Below are 15,891 nucleotides of genomic sequence, written 5' to 3' on the forward strand. Positions count from 1 at the left end.
AGAGGATCTAAGAACTTTAATCCTGAGGTGAGGGGTGAGAGTGCCAGGAAAGTAACAATAAGGAATTTAAGTGAGTAGTATGTGGAATCAGGAGTAGTGGGCAGGCCCGGGTTCCACCATTGGGGCAAAGTGGTATAAACCCCAAGAAGAGAACAAGGCTCGTTTGGAAGCCTGAGCAAAGGGCTGAATTTGAAGCCCAAGAGCTGGGGCTGAAGACCCTCACGAGGGTTAATAGACAGTTTTGTTGGACTCTTTGCTACCTGGAAGGGGTGCATTTTGTTGTGACACCTGACTGGAGGACTGAGCCACTGAAGACCCACCAAACAAGGCTGACAATCTACAAGGGGTGCCAGGAGCAGGAAGAGGCCTGCAGTACCGTGTGTAGCAGCAGAAGGAACTCAAGAGGTGAGCGTCCCCCAATTACCACCCCTTAGAGAATAAAACTACCCAAAACACACAAATAACAAACAAAAACCAAGCGTGAACAAAGGATTTTTGTTTATTTTATTTTGCCCCATTTTATTTTTAGGCTCTGGCAAAAAAAATGTGCTGTAGCATCAACTGTGTATTTGGGAAATACAGTACTCAGCCCATAAATTCCTGTTTATAGTTCTAAAACAGATTAGCTGTTTGTGTTGAACAGACTGGAAGTTTTGTGCTTTATATCAGGATAAGGATTTTGGGGGTGGGGGTGTGTGTATGTGGGACAATCCAAATGCTTTTTCTGCCTGATTTCATGTTCTGAAATGCAACTTATCCTAGGTTATTTGAGCCCAGCACTTACACTAGACACTCTGTCCTATGGAATGATAAATAATTTGGATCACTTGGGAAAGTAGTGTGTTCTGTTATGGGAAATAGTTGTTTGTTTATTACATTGTAATAACTGCAAAATGATTAACAAATACAGTATTTTTTTTCAGCCAAAGTTGGTCCTGGTCCTGTAAAACCCTTACTCTCACAAATAATCCTTACTGCCCTGAGTAGTACTGTTGATTTCAGTAGAACTACTTGTGTGAGTAATGATAACTTAGGCTCCTCTTTTAGTCTAAATAAGTAATCTCCCAAAGAAGATACTAGAATTTTATCTCTCCTGACTGGACCTGCTAGATGGTGCATTCACAACTCATTTTCAAGACTTTAAAACTAATCATATTTCATACTGCTGCTACAGTGAGTGCTCATCTCTTGAAATGTGCCTGCTTTGATGCTTTGTCGTTACATGAAGTTTCAGAGTGTGATCTTCAAACACGATCAGCATTGGCTTAACTTTGCTTCCATTAAAGTCAATAGGCATTCTTCAATTTATGTCCATGGGAGAAGAGTTAGGCCAACACAGAACACGCTTGAAAATTTCATCCTAAATTTTTAATCAAACGTGTCTAACCATAGCACTCCATAAAAAAAAAAAAAATAGATAATACTTATGAGACTAAGGCTCAAAAAAAATTGTAAAAATACACCCTGCTTTTGATTAAACAGACAGCAGTGAGCAGCCAAGAATTAACGGTCCTCCTTAGAACAATGCTGCTGTGTATTTAAATGAGAACTGGTTAGTTTTTTAACAAATGGCTGTCTCTAAATGTATTTATAAATAATCCATTCTTTTTACAGCACAGTTGTTCTTACTGAAAATCAGAAACATGGGCTTCTATATTCCCACTTTGAGAAAAATATGAATGTCTTTCTGCTAATGGAAAAAAAAATGGAAATCATACCTCCCAAAGGGGAGTGAATGGATTGCCTCCAAACGTTTTGTTTTTGTTTTTTTCTTAGCTTTTTACAAAAGTCTTAAATATATGTAAATATGTAAACAAACACTATGCACATAATAAGAGTTTGATCCTGGGCCTGTTGGAAGTCAATGACAAACTTCCCATTGATTTCAACAGTGCAGGATCAGGCGCTGAGCTAGTACAGTACATAGACGCCTAAGTCACTCAGGGGGCCATGGGTTCAGTAAAATGAAAGAACAGATGCCCATTTCAGAACCAGCTGTCGGAGGAGTCAGACTGAGTGCTGAAAACCTTCCTGCACATGTTGGAGTTCTCTTGATGGAGAGGGTATTCAGAACCTGCCAGCAGTTTGACTTTTCCTTTCCGAGAGGTGTACCGTTTGCCAGATGGCAAGCTTTCATATTTAGTCACATATTGCCTGCAAAGACGCAACAGTATTATCTTATCTAGTATGGCAAAACTGATATAAAATCTGCATCCATACATGTGAATCTAGGTAAGGGCACCACATCCTTGCCTGATTGATTGATTGGTTTCAATGGAACTAGTGGTTTGTATATATAATCAGCATACATATCAGTACAACTAATACCATGTTTTCAGAGAGATGGGATTCCTGGGAGAGCTTTAAGAAATTCCCATCTATTGGGCCAATCATTGTAAACATTGTCCTCTGGCCAAGAAACACTGAATGGAAGCCTTTCTCACAGGGACAGAGAATGCTGTAACCAGACCATTCTCAATTCTTAGCAGATATGGACCAAGACGGAAAAGCATCTTACATGGCAATGCAGTGCTACCCCTTGGAAAACATCTTTTACTTTATTGTATAGTTATTTTAAATGTCAAGGTGGAAAACTGACTGTAGTCAAAAAAAATATTTCCAAACCTATTGGAAGTACTGTATCTATTACAGAGCATGATAATTGAGCTGAGCACTAAATATTCTGGCTAATTTCACAAGCATCAGGAAGCAGTAGGTCATAAAAGCAACCTTGGAGGCTCAAGTGCTTTACAGCTAAGCACCTGCACCATCATTGGCCTAATGAACAGAGGATAGACATTGCTGGTAGTGCTGCTTTGTTTGACTCTCAGGTTTTTTCACCATCTATAATGATGACATGTTGGGGTAATTTAGTGGGGTTATTTCACTTGGTTTTTACTTCTAAAAGCTGGGTGGAAAATCTAACAAAAATGAGAAATCAAAGCAAGTGCAGTGGTGCTTGTCAAAGTCTCTACTGAACATTTATTCATATTTCTGGCATGTTGTAGGTCAGGGATGAATGGCATTAGCAAAGACATTTGTGTGGGGGAGTGATCTTGCACAGCACTTGCTTGTACTACGCTTAAATCTAGTCTCTGTTTTTAATCCCTCATGTTTGTGAACATCAAACACATGGAGGGAAAAAAGATCTGGAGTTCCCAAATGGTTAATTGGAAATCTCAGGTGGTGTTTTTATTTCTTACCTGAATGGAGATTCAATTTTGTCCATCTGCATGCAAACTAAAAATGGATATTCTGAAAATTGCACTGTGGAGATGAAGTTTAGTGTTGCCTCTGTTTCAAAACTGGTTTCCATACCAGCCTTCACAAAGAAGGAATCCACAAAGATGTTACCAACTACCACCATGGCTCCCCTACAAGTAAATTCAGATATTAGAATTTATTATTAACAGGGCTCAGAAACAAACAGGAGGTTAAACTGCAAAAAGTCCTAACACTTGAACAGTATAGTATTGACTGTTCTCTTGGAGTTTGTTCTTATGTAAGTGTAGCTAGAGAACTTCAGTTGACACCACTGGGGATTGTGCACGTGTGTGCACGCACACACACATGCAGACGTGGAGAGGAGAAAAGAACCATTAATGTTGGGTGGAACATGCGTCCTTTATGACTGGAGCTTGCTGCAAAAGCATGGTGCGTCGGCTGTTGTGATGTCCAGGGTTGATTCCTCAAAGGGCCTCGTTTAGTTATCTACATGAGGTAAAGAGAAGTAAAAAACTACCCTGTTGATTTGGTAATATTTTATACTCATTTTGTACTGGTGCAAATGACCACACCAGGTGTCTCTGGCAGGGCTGGCTCCAGCTTTTTTGCTGCCACAAGCGACGAAGGAAAAAAACAACCCTATTGAGTTGCTGCCAAAGACTGAAGCAGAGGGACTGAAGGACCCACTGCCGAATTGCTGCCGGAGACCCGAACATGCCACCCCAATAATGGACGGAATGCTGCCCCTTTCTGTTGGCCACCCTAGGCATCTGCTTCCTTCGCTGGTACCTGGAGCCGGCCCTGATCTCTGGCAAATTTATACCCAAAATCTTTGCTCATTGGCAGTTTTGACAAAGCAGTCTGGGGCTTGCAGAACTTACAAAATGTCATTGTCGAGGAGTGAAACTCAGACTTGGTGGAAATGGGACCAGTGGAGATGCACCCACTTACACTAGGATGTCTCTGTTTCAGGGTTATCTTTGAAAGCAGTGGCATCTGTTTTGTAATTGCTTTATTGGTCATCAGTCAAGAACTGTACTATATGGATGGGTAAACTTCACTCACTATCTAGGAGAGGGATCCTTGCCATTCAAAGCTGGTAAAAACTAGTAAGGAGAGCCTAAATCTATTATTGATGACAGTCATCGTTAATGTAAAACACACCACCCTAAAGCAAGTTGTGTTTAGATCTTGTTCAAGAAACCATAAGTGAATATTAACAACCTTGCCCATTTTCCCTCTTCTCTCAAACATCAACCCTTCTGGATTTCATCACACATCCAAAATGCCCATGGAAGTCAACACAATTTCAGGGTGCTCAGCATCCTACAGGAGATGCTTGGCACCTTGCACGGGCAGACACCTTTTCCGCTCCCTTTGGAGACTAGCATCTCATAACTCCAGTTTCCATTCAGAGGGCTAAAGATGTAATTCTCCCAAGGGAGGGCACATCCTTACTTCTGGTCAGGATTGAGTGAGTAAACTTCTGCAGTACTGCTTCAAGCTACAGATCCAGTAATATCAAATCCATTCTCAAATTCTGAAGAGGCAGCATAATCTATCAGGTTAGACATGAGTTTAGAAGAAAGGAACTCCTGTATTTTAATCCTTATTCTGACACTGATTTGCTGTATATTGGGTAAATTGATCTCTTTGCCTCTCTGTACCCACTTTAAAGTGATGGTAATTATTTCACAGGTGAGGATTAACTAATTAATTAGGGAGGTAACATTTTCAAAAGTGATTTAGGCACCTAAGGGCCTAACTCCCTGTCATTTTTTTTAAGTACCTGTCATTTTTGAAAATGGGATCTAGGTTCCTAAATCACGTAGGCGCTTTGGAAAAATTTACCCATCATATTTATAGCACTTTGAAGACTGGGGTCAAGTTCAGTTCTCACATCCACTGAGATAATTTCACAGAGACCAGTGGAGCTGTCTCAGTCTAAAAGAGGGCAGAATGTAGCCTTTGAAGCAATAACGTTCATTCAGATTTTCTATAACAGGTTAAAGGTGATTCATTTTTATATCTTTTTTTTCACTGGCATTTGCATACAGACAACGTACTTATTGCCACATTATTTTCCCCCTGAAATGTGACTCTAATTTTAAAAGGCGTTTAATACAACTCTCCCTTAATTTTAATGAAAATGCAAGGTTAGTTCTGTTTTGAAAGCCTCAAAATAGACCAGCTCATTTTACATTGTTCGTATTTCAGAGTATAAGGTTACAGTGTGTACTGTAAGTATCTCACCGGTTCTTAACACTGGTTTTGGATTCTCTGTACCAAAGACTGAACTCCATTCCACCTGAAATGTCAATTGCCAGACCACCCTGGAACTCTGTACTGGCCTTCAGCCCAGACTGTAACTGAATGACCTGAAAGCATACAAGAGCAGAGATCACACTCCATTTTGATAAATACAGATCAAAACGATGTTCATTTTCTTTTTTCTTTGAGGACTGTTCAAGTGGGGAGAAAGCACGTGGCGCTCCCCTCTATCCTCTTCCATCCTTGTGGAGGGGATGAACAGAACTTCACTGGGGACATACATAGCCTCTGCTCTTGCCCAGCACCCTTATGAAAAGGAGGGGGTGAGATTGGGACCACGAGCGTGTCCTTCCTCCCACCTCACCCACCATACAGCATTACTGGTCAGGCGCAGAACAGGGAGCATCCTGCCCCCTTCTCACAAAGTGTGACAGAGCTACCACACAGGTCTGCACCTCCCAGGAAAACCATGGTGGCATTCTGGCTTACTCTTAGTTTGTCTTGAATCAGCCTGCTAGCAGGGAGCACCCAGTATAGTATGTTGCCCCATAATGGCAATAAAATACCCACTGTTGCCAGCAGGACCATCTAGAATGATACAGAACTATAGTGGAATGATCTGATCTGAGCAATCAGGTGGCTACCACAAATAGAGATTTTTTGCTATCAGTGCACTTTTTGCCAGCACTGAGCATGCTTCTGGCTGCTGTAAACCTTTACAGCTGGACTGGAAATGCATTGCCTGGAATCAGGTTCGGAAGTGATAATAGCTCAGCCTCAGAGCAGCTCGTTACATTTGAATTTTGACAGTCCGCCAACTTTTTAAAGTTCACACCGCTTGGTAATCTGATTTGCCTTATATAACTGCCCCACTCACCTTAAAACTAGATCATTTCATTCATTTTTTAAAAAGTACATTTCATTTTGAAAAAGGGTGATTTAGGCCATAACCCCCCACCACCTAACTTTGCAGTGTCAATGGCTGGCACTAATCAGTAAATCAAACTCATTGCTAAGGTCCATGGAACAGCATTGGTGGAGAGAGAGGTACAGCACTGAGCACAGACCAGGGAGATAGGAACTCCCCAGTTCTAATCCTGGCTCCAACACTGAGTCCCTTTATGGCCTTGGTCAAGTCCCTTAGGGCCTGATCCAGAGCTCACTGAAGTCAATAAAAAGACTCCAGTTGACTTCAGTAGGCTTTGGATAAGGTTTTTAATCTCTCTGCCTCAGTTCACCTTCTGTGCAGTTAAGATGATTAGAGCTATGCAGAGGATAATTTCGTGAAGGATTTTTAAATTTGGCTTCATTTTTAATTGGAATGAAACATGAACATTTCAAAATTCTCCAATAAGGTAAATTCAGGGTGAAGGGAGGAGTGTTGGATCAATCAAAATGTTTTGTTTTATACTTTTTTAAATAATACATTAAAATAGTTCACAACAAAAAAAAACCCAAAAGGTTTATTCTGAAAGTGTCAAAATGGGACATTTTGATATTGTCAAATGTTTTTGTTTTCTCCAAAACAAAATCTGAGTGAAATCAACAGGGATTTTGCAAAGCATTCTGATTTTGAAGGACCTGCATTTTCCAGCAAAAAAATGGATTTGTTGGTCTGAGTAACTCTAAAAATGATGATTTTCTACCTGATGTAGAATTGGTGAATTAAAGCAGCGCTCTGAGCCTCACTTGGGAGAAGACAGTGGTTGCCTAGTACACTTTTAACTTTTAAAAACTGAGTGAATGTATGGGCCCTCAGAGCACCTCTCCCTGGCTACTGATGTCTGACAGGCAGCCTTGGCCTCCCTTGTGGCGGCAGCAGCAGGAGGCAGTCAGGCATCTGAGGGTACACTGCAGTAACACACCTGTGGCTGGCCCACATCAGCTGGCTCGGGCTGTGGAGCTATAAAATTGAAGCCCGAATGTCTACACTACAACTTTATAGCCCCGCAGCCCAAGACCCATGAGCTAACACGGGCTAGCCACGGGTGTTTTATTGCAGTGTAGACATACTCTGAGAAGCCACTGGGTATAAAGACCATTGGCTCCTCCATTCCTTCTGGGGCTTAAAGAAGCAGGATGAAGCTACACTCTCTTCCAGAAACACCAGCAGTAATGGTGGGGGCAGGAGCCTCTGTCCCCTTTGCACCTGAAGGAAATAGCACATGTGGGGAGTAGGCAGTGAGAACAGTCACAGGAGAAACGAGAATGGGAGCAGCCACTTTCAGTACAATGGGAGCTGACTTCTCTTTCCCCTCCATTCAAGCAGAGGGCCTGTCTCCCCTCACTGTTGAGGGAAGAGGGGCCTGTGGCTGGCCATCTTTCACCCGTTGTCCTAGGGAGATGAATTCCCCCACACTGAGCGGGGCTGGCCGGTGGAGGATGTACACACAAACTGCCGGTATCTATGCTTAGTGAAAGCTGCTGCTCTTTTTCTCCTTTTCCCCTGTGATCATGGCTCTTTGGGATGGGGATACTTGTCCTCCCTCCTCCCCACCTGGGTCCCTCCCTCTGCCAGTTTTTCTGCTCCTGTGTTGTTCCCTGTACTACTGCAGGTGTCTGCAGCATGCAGGAGTGCTTGATGCTTCTGCCCCCTTGCACGCCTAGGCTGGACAAAGGGGTCTCTCTGTGTCCTGCCCTTGCTAGCTGCTCAGCAGCTCTGCTGTCTCCTGTGGAACAGGCTGCCATGAGAAAGACCTAGGTTCCCTCCCCAACTCAATCAGCAGGGTCTGGTGCTTAAAGAGGTTGGTTGTGGGGGAGGGTCTTAAAACCTTTCACTCACAGTGTATGGAGCCTGGAGAAATGTGGTGACTGTATCTGGTTACTTCACCTTTTAAGGTCTGAATCATTCTGTGTTGCAGAGTTCAATAGGCTTGTCACTTGGCAGTCAGTTGCTATTGGAGTGGGCTGGAGATTTAACCTAAGAATGCAGTGGGCTTGGATGTAGCTTATAAAAAGGATGCCCCTCACTAGCCTGAACAAATGTTGTTATCCTATTTTCTTGTTATCTAGTTAAAGTCATTGGGTGAAATCCTAGCGCAACTGAAATGAAAGGGAATTTTGCCATTGATTTTAATGGTCCCAGGATTTCACCCATGGTAGCTAATTACAAATGCCTGGCTCATTTGGATCTGGAGACCATTCCATGCCTCTCTTTTAAAAATTAGAACCGGACTGGGCTATAACTGAATGTTTGTGAGTGTGTAATAGCATGCATTCTGAAAGTCATTTGTGCACAAACAGGGCAGCAGATTTTTTGAGATGCATGTTAAATTGCATTTAAGTATTTGAGTGAGGGATCAATTTGCAAAAGCTGAATTATTAAATTTAACAGTTACTGTGGATGTGATTATTTGGGACTTAAAAGGCTGCAATAGTTAAGTTAAATTTGCTATTAAAACTCAAAGAAAATCTCATGAACACCTGTGTCTCTTTGTTTAATGTTTTTATGAGATTTGACAACAAGGTTGACCTGATCATCCATTACTTACTCCAGGGCTGAATTCTATCCTCAGTTAAACATGTGCAAATCCCAGTAAAGCCAGTTTGGCCTTTTAGAGGCGCTCCTTTCCTTTGCCTTTCTATTTAAAGCTTAACAGTGTCCTTTGTAACAGAAGACATGATATGAAAAACTGGGATCAATGTCTTGGTACTGATTCAAAATGCTGAAGTAGACCACATTTCAACAAAAATCCCACTACTGTACTACTGGAATGGAATGCAAATGGCAGAGCTGAAAAAGGCACTTATTTGGGGCGGGCGTCTGGTTTTCAAATGGCTGCTTTGACCTACTCATAAAATATTTGGTTTCCCTGCTCTTCTGGCAGGTGCAATACCGAGAAGAAATATTGTTCCTACACCCAGGAGTGTTAATGCAGGTGTCTTTGGGACTCAAAAATAATTCTGTGAGAGCAGTTTCTTTTATGAAGAGGACTATGATTTCACTCTTAACCCTTGAACCAAGTCTGGAAAGGTGGTAATAGATGCATAGTGCACCCTGAGGATTTTTGTTTGTAGATTTTTGAAATATCCTCTCACACAAAAACACTGCATCATGGGTAGTGGGCAAGAGCAGGAGTTTAAAGGGACATCATCAACTTAGAATTCACATCTGTCTGAGAATGCTGTCTACTATAGTAATGACTACTACTCCTGAAAGGAACTAGTGAAAGAGAACTATTTTTCCAGGTATTTTTACGTTGTGTATTTGACACACTCTTTTCACCTGTTTAGTCAGTTAGCAGTGGAGCAACTACTACCTGAAGTGATCCATATACAGATGAACAAAAGAGTAGAAAACCCTTTATAACAGTTCTAAAAAATCAGACTATACAGCTTTGAGACCCTATAAAATAGAACATTCTGAAATTAGTTTTCAAAAGTTCAATTGGCCAGTTTTAAATTCCTCCTTTCAGCTTTCAAGTCATTGTCCTATAAATAGGATAGCAACTGTGCTATCTACATCCTTTACTGTTACACATTTGTTCCTGTCTGTGCTTGAAACCATATTGCCCCACGCCATGACTGACTGTGGATCAGGCTAGCAGGTAGCTGACCACTGGGCACTATAGAGAAGGATGAACAATGTTCTAAACTCTTTTATAAAGCCATACCATTGGCCAGTATGGTTTACAGGGGCTGTGTGCCACTCTCCATGCTGGCTAAGGAAACAGAGTTAGCAAAAACCATGGGTAAGAAGCTATGTGAATCATGGCTATTGGTGAAATGGCTCAGCACAAGTGCAGGCAGTGACACTTTTCCTCTCTCAGAGCTAGATTCTTAAATGCCAGTCTTACCATTCAATTAAGGCTCCATCTACACTTTTTACACAGTTTCCTGATACAGTTCTAGTTCTAAGCACAGTTTAAAGGCACTTCAGGTGAAAATATTTCTAACACAGTGGAGTGGGCTTATATGGAAGTGGCAAACCAATGTTAAGGCTGTTTCTAATCTTAAACATGACGGTTAAAAATAATCTCAGTCAGCCCCATACACACTGACCAGCTGTACTGTGGGAAAAAAAACAGTTTAGCCTGAAGCTTTTTTTTTTTTTTTTTTAAAACAGTCTTGTAAAGCAGTTGAGGACCCTGTGTGGATGGGGCTTAAAAGGAACCTGGTTAGGAAGGATCAATTGAGGTATCTGCTACATGGAACCCAACTTGCTTGCACAGCAACTGTGCTGTCAGTGACACAGAAGAGAAAGCAGAGAGTGATCCCATCTGCTCACTGTGCTGTTACAGAGCTTCTACTGCCAAAGCTTCCTGAATTTCAGTGACTGACCTAAAATGATATGCCCTGCTGTTGGGAGGGATGGCATGCAGTTCCAACACTGGAGTGCCCTGCACTCTTACTAGGTTATCTGAAGTTAAGGAGTCCAGAATCTACTGGCTGGCAGAGTTCTCAAGGTGCCTAGCCAAGTGATTCTGCCAGAATATTTAGGGAGCTTTGGGCATGCACGGCAGTTGGAAAGATTTAGTTCTGGAAACACCGCCCTTATGTGATCTGAGCTTGAGGATATAAAGGTCTGATCATGTTTCCCACCTGCCAGGTTTGTAAAATAAGTCACTGACACAGTCTGATAGCTGGACCTCTGGCGTATAATCTTGTTAGATCCCAACCAGTTTTCTCAGTGAACTTTAGTTCACAGTTTGTGTACTGGATGTGAAACTCTTAGCTGACAGAACCATTTAAAAGTGGCTGTGCTTGATTTGAAATGCAAATGCCAATCCTCTGGTGCAGAAGACTTGGGGCTCAGGATAATTTCTGGTTGGTATTGTCAAGGGTACAATGTTAGGTAGACTGTCTTTGAACAGTTTGACATTCTCCTCCACCAAAAAGTAGGGGAGATTAATGAGATTCTATGAAGTGAGAAGTTCCACTACCAGAGCCTCTCTGAAATTTTTCAGTGGGAGCACTTTGCACCATGCTTGCCTAGTAATCCAATACAGTACTACTTTGGGATAAAACTGGAGCCTACAATTCTTTATAGGTTGATTTCTACCATTAGATCTCCCAGTTCCACACACCTGTATTTGAGCAGAACAGAAAAATCAATTCAAATGCTGTCTCTTTGATCTAGGTTAAGTGTCCTAGATTTGTGCTACTCAGATGCCTGGTTGTTCCATATCTGAAGCTAGATATACATATGAAGTAAGTAGAAAAACATATAACATAATGAACCATATATTCATATGGTGTTCGTTAAAGATGAAAAGATTATCTGCAGTGCTATAGTTGGCACAGGAGTGACAACTACATCTAAAGTTGTATAATAGCTTCAATTTTAAATCCCTGTTTTCATACGGTTATAACTATCTGAACCCTTCACCTTTGGTGATTTCCATCTGAAGAGGAATTGTTTGGGAAAGTTTGACCAAATATAATTCAGTGGCTTAGCAATACAAGGACAGTGAAAAACACTTGGCCCATCACACAAAAAGAAAATATCTTGTAACTTTTTTTTAGCATCTCTGGTGCCAGTTTGGTTGAGGGATGAATGTTTACTGGGAAGAGCCTTTTAGACTTTCGATGACAGATCATTTTGATGTCACTGACTTATTTTCAGGGGCTCATTGCACTCTGTGCATTCACAGTAAATTCTGAATAATGTTAGCACTAAGCTTGTAAAGTGAGCAGTTAAGGAAGATCACACGGTGCATGCAAGCCTGGGTAACTTAGCTGAGCATTTGACAACATAAAGAAGATGGGTGTCAGATCACTGGATAACTTCTGAGCTATAAAAACAGATGGCTATTGGTGACCCCACCACTTTAATAGGAACTGTACATTACAAAATAACTGGGTAGAGAGGAGGCTGTATCTACTACTAATATGTTGGAAGTCAGCAGGGTTTTTCCACAGGGAACTGTGTTTTTTTTTATAGTATTAATGTGTTTTTTTTAGAGTGATATGTATTTGCAGCCTTTATCTTAACTCTCTTCTATCCAGGCTGATTTCCTGTCTTCTGATTTCATGCAATATATAATTTCCCTTTTGATAGAAAAGTAAGTAAAGTCCTATAGACTCTTCAATATAAAATTAGTGGAGCAAACCGTCAGATTAATATAATGTATCTGGAGAGGCAGGACTAGGAGAGAGAGAGTGTGTGTGCGCCTCAGACTGAAAAAGTTTAGAATGAGATATAAGTACCTGTGAGTAATCTGTCAGAAGGATAAGTCCTTTCACCACATTTACAGGGTCTCCAGTTGCCGAGAACATTTTAGACATTAAATCTCCATACCCTTGGAAAAAGGTAACGGGCCTGAGTTGAACATCCAACAAGATTGCTGACATGCCAGCAAAAGACTCCAGGTTTTCCTCGCCTTCATCAGCAGATGCAGCTATTATGGATTCTAGACCTTGAGCTTCAATCACAACCTAAAAGGCAAAAGTGAGACGCTATCCAGGACAAAATGCCTGGTCTGGAATTTTAAACACTACAAGTATTTCTAGTACACAATAGTTGAACTTTAAAGTTAACAATTTTTTTTAAAATTTTACTGTAGGTGAAAAAAGCATCTGATCAAAATATAACAGTGTTTAAAAGCAGTAGGAGAAAGAGACAGTAAAGTAGTCTCATATCAGCTATTGCTATTAATTAGTTGTGGGTGAAATTTGCGCCTAGCAGTAGACTATATTGTCTTTCCCTAGAAGTAAAACTTTGGACCTATTATATAAGAAACCGCCTTTCTTTTGTATCTCATTGTCAGCAGTTTTTTCTGTTGATGGCATATTCTCTGCCTGACTCAATAGTCCTTAAATGCGCACACACACACATGCACTGGTTTTCAATAAGAGATATGTTAGCTTAAAGGCTGCCAGAACAGGCCCATATGCTAGCTCAGTGTTTACATAGTGCACGACAGTTACCTGGCTGGCATGAAGTTGAGCATTTTTATTGAAAAGAAGGATGTTCATGTTACTACTTCTTAAAATCCCAGAGCCTGAGTAGAGGATGTCAAGGCTGTACGTGGATGATGCATCAGGACCACCTTAATCGACAAAGACACCAGATATGAATCATGCCTGCAACTAAGTCAAGTTACCAGCAACATAAACAGGCTTAAAAAGTCATTTTTCTGGTTACATACGTGTCACGTAGCCAGAATAGGCAGAAGATGACCCAGTCTTGGAGAAGCGATCATAGTTATGCACAACCATGTCCTTCAGAACTTTACGAATCATTTTGCTGCAGTATTAAAATATAAAAAAACTAGTTTGCTACTGTATTGTCTTCTACAAGAACTTTAAGAATGTTGGCCTATTAGGAAAGAGAAGATTTAACTTTGCTCACACTACTCTATGCCTGAAGCAAAGCTTACTGAAGTCAATGAGAGTCTTTTCATTGACTTCACTGGGCTTTGGATCATCAGTTCCTAAAACCTGAAGATAAATAAATACGAGATAATAGATGGTATTTCAGAAACCACCTAAGAGATTTAGGAGCACAAGTCCCATTGAATCATTTATGCACTTTTGAAAATTCCACCCAATGTTGATTATTTCCTTTTTCTTGAAAGAATTTTAAGGTCGAAGATGGACAAACCGCTGGGGAGTAAAGTTCTTATCCACAGAACAGGTATTATCTGACTTTTTGGTGCTTCACTTTGCACCTTTAATGTTCTTTTGAATGTAAGATTTTTAATCTGTTTATATAAATTGATATTTCAATAAAAGAAATGTAAAAGATTACTACTGAAAGATTTTTTTTGTTAAGTACCTGGCTGGCTTAATTGTTGAGATACTTTCATAAGGTCTTGGTCATAGATCTGGGTTTGGTTGTAGGAAGGTTAGCAATTAAAACAGTTTTATTTGAAAACTAACAGTCTAGAATGAAAGATATTTCAATGATTTTCTTTTAATGCTGCAACTTTTCAAAGAGCTTCACTTTTTGGAAACATAAGACATAGGCTCCATTGAACATCAAGAATGAAGACCAGGTGGGAAGATTTTCAAAGGCACAAATGGCAGGGAACCACCTAACCAATCAAAAATCATCAGGGAGCTAGGCGCCTCAGTGCCATTTGTCCCTTTGAAAAATCTCCTGTCAGGCGTTCAGTGTCTGCCACTGGAATATATGGATTTATTTTAAAATGGCAGTACCCAAAAATAGAAAGATGAGCATGTGCCCACTTATTACCTCTTAAAAACTACACATTTCTTAGCTATTAACTGAATACGCTTTGTTTTTATCCTGTCACATTAGTACAGAGAGCAATAAGTTTGTTTATATCTGTGTATGCCTGTACATTTGTGTGTGTGTGTATATATACACATATATTAAACATAATGTACCTTGCAGGCATTTCAAAATGAAGTATATCTTGGACTAATGAGAGCATGTACTTGTTCATTTCCAATGGCAGTTCTCCAATAGAAAGCAAGAGGTTTTTCACTTCCATGTAGGATGGGTTATTGCTGAAGATGATGGCAGCAGCAGTGGTTCTGAGGATCTTTTCATAAATTTTATGATTCTGGTGATAAATCCGGTTCATGGTTTCCTTCACCTAATCAGAAAACAGAACATTCACCTAATAAGTCACAGGTATCTATAGAAAATGGAATCATACTAATTTATGATGTCAGAGATGCAAACACATAGCCTGACTTCTGCCTAGTCTAGGTCCATAGCTAATATATTTATGTTTTAATATAGTGCTTTTTATGCTCCCAGTGTCACTTCACATGTTAAACACTAGTAGTACAGTAATTGTGTGGGGCAATGGAGCTGCCGTTACGTTTTCAACAATAGCTCACACGTGGCCTTACACATTAGCACTGACAGCAAGATTGTTGGCCAGAGCATAGTGGAGGAGAATTAATACAAGGCTGACAATGGCTAAGGAGATTTCTTTAAATGGTTAAGAGAAGAGGTATCTTTAAAAATAAAAGTACATTTTCCAGAAGCTAAAGATTGTCTGCTACTGAGAGATCCTACCATGAAGGGCTGCAGAGCTACTTCCTAACTAATGGAGTGACAGAGTGAAGCAGTCATGGCCTGCTGATGAACTGAGATGGTTGTGTGGTGAAACTGCATCATGACAATGCAAGGTCAGCAGTGGTTGGTGCAGAACAGCAACAGAAGTACACAGTGCAATGCAATGATGTCAGGACCTTGCTCTGGGGTCATCTTCTGTAGTTCCATTTGCCATAATCTCTCAGTATTCCTCTTGACCAATCCCTTTCCTGGCTGCTGGGAAGGAAGACAGAGATGCCTCTCTCTCTTCCTTTCCACCCATTTTCCTTTGCTACTTGGGGGGCAAGGAAGGATCCTGTTTACTCTGATTCACATGTTCAGCATTCCCAGTATGTCTCTTGTATGCCGCACAGCAAAGCGAGCACATCTGTGAATGGAGTTCAGATCAGAGCCGGGATCTCCACATGCTGTACCATAAT

At 40.8% G+C, this 15,891-nt stretch overlaps 1 protein-coding gene across 1 annotated transcript in view; it reads right to left on the reverse strand.

Annotated features, from left to right (window-relative positions):
• Nucleotides 1–524: 524 nt before the first annotated feature.
• Nucleotides 525–15,891, reverse strand: part of MTTP (microsomal triglyceride transfer protein) — a 32,876-nt gene continuing 17,509 nt past the window's right edge. The window contains exons 11-17 of the mRNA XM_032763027.2: nucleotides 14,791–15,002; nucleotides 13,587–13,684; nucleotides 13,366–13,487; nucleotides 12,646–12,873; nucleotides 5,479–5,603; nucleotides 3,204–3,374; nucleotides 525–2,154 (exon numbers count right to left, since the gene is read on the reverse strand). Coding sequence (XP_032618918.2) covers nucleotides 1,986–2,154; nucleotides 3,204–3,374; nucleotides 5,479–5,603; nucleotides 12,646–12,873; nucleotides 13,366–13,487; nucleotides 13,587–13,684; nucleotides 14,791–15,002 — 1,125 coding nt within the window. The 3' untranslated portion in view covers nucleotides 525–1,985. The remainder of the gene's footprint in view (nucleotides 2,155–3,203; nucleotides 3,375–5,478; nucleotides 5,604–12,645; nucleotides 12,874–13,365; nucleotides 13,488–13,586; nucleotides 13,685–14,790; nucleotides 15,003–15,891) is intronic.

The sequence above is a fragment of the Chelonoidis abingdonii genome, chromosome 5 (genome assembly GCF_003597395.2).
Source record: "Chelonoidis abingdonii isolate Lonesome George chromosome 5, CheloAbing_2.0, whole genome shotgun sequence".
NCBI lineage: Eukaryota > Metazoa > Chordata > Testudines > Testudinidae > Chelonoidis > Chelonoidis abingdonii.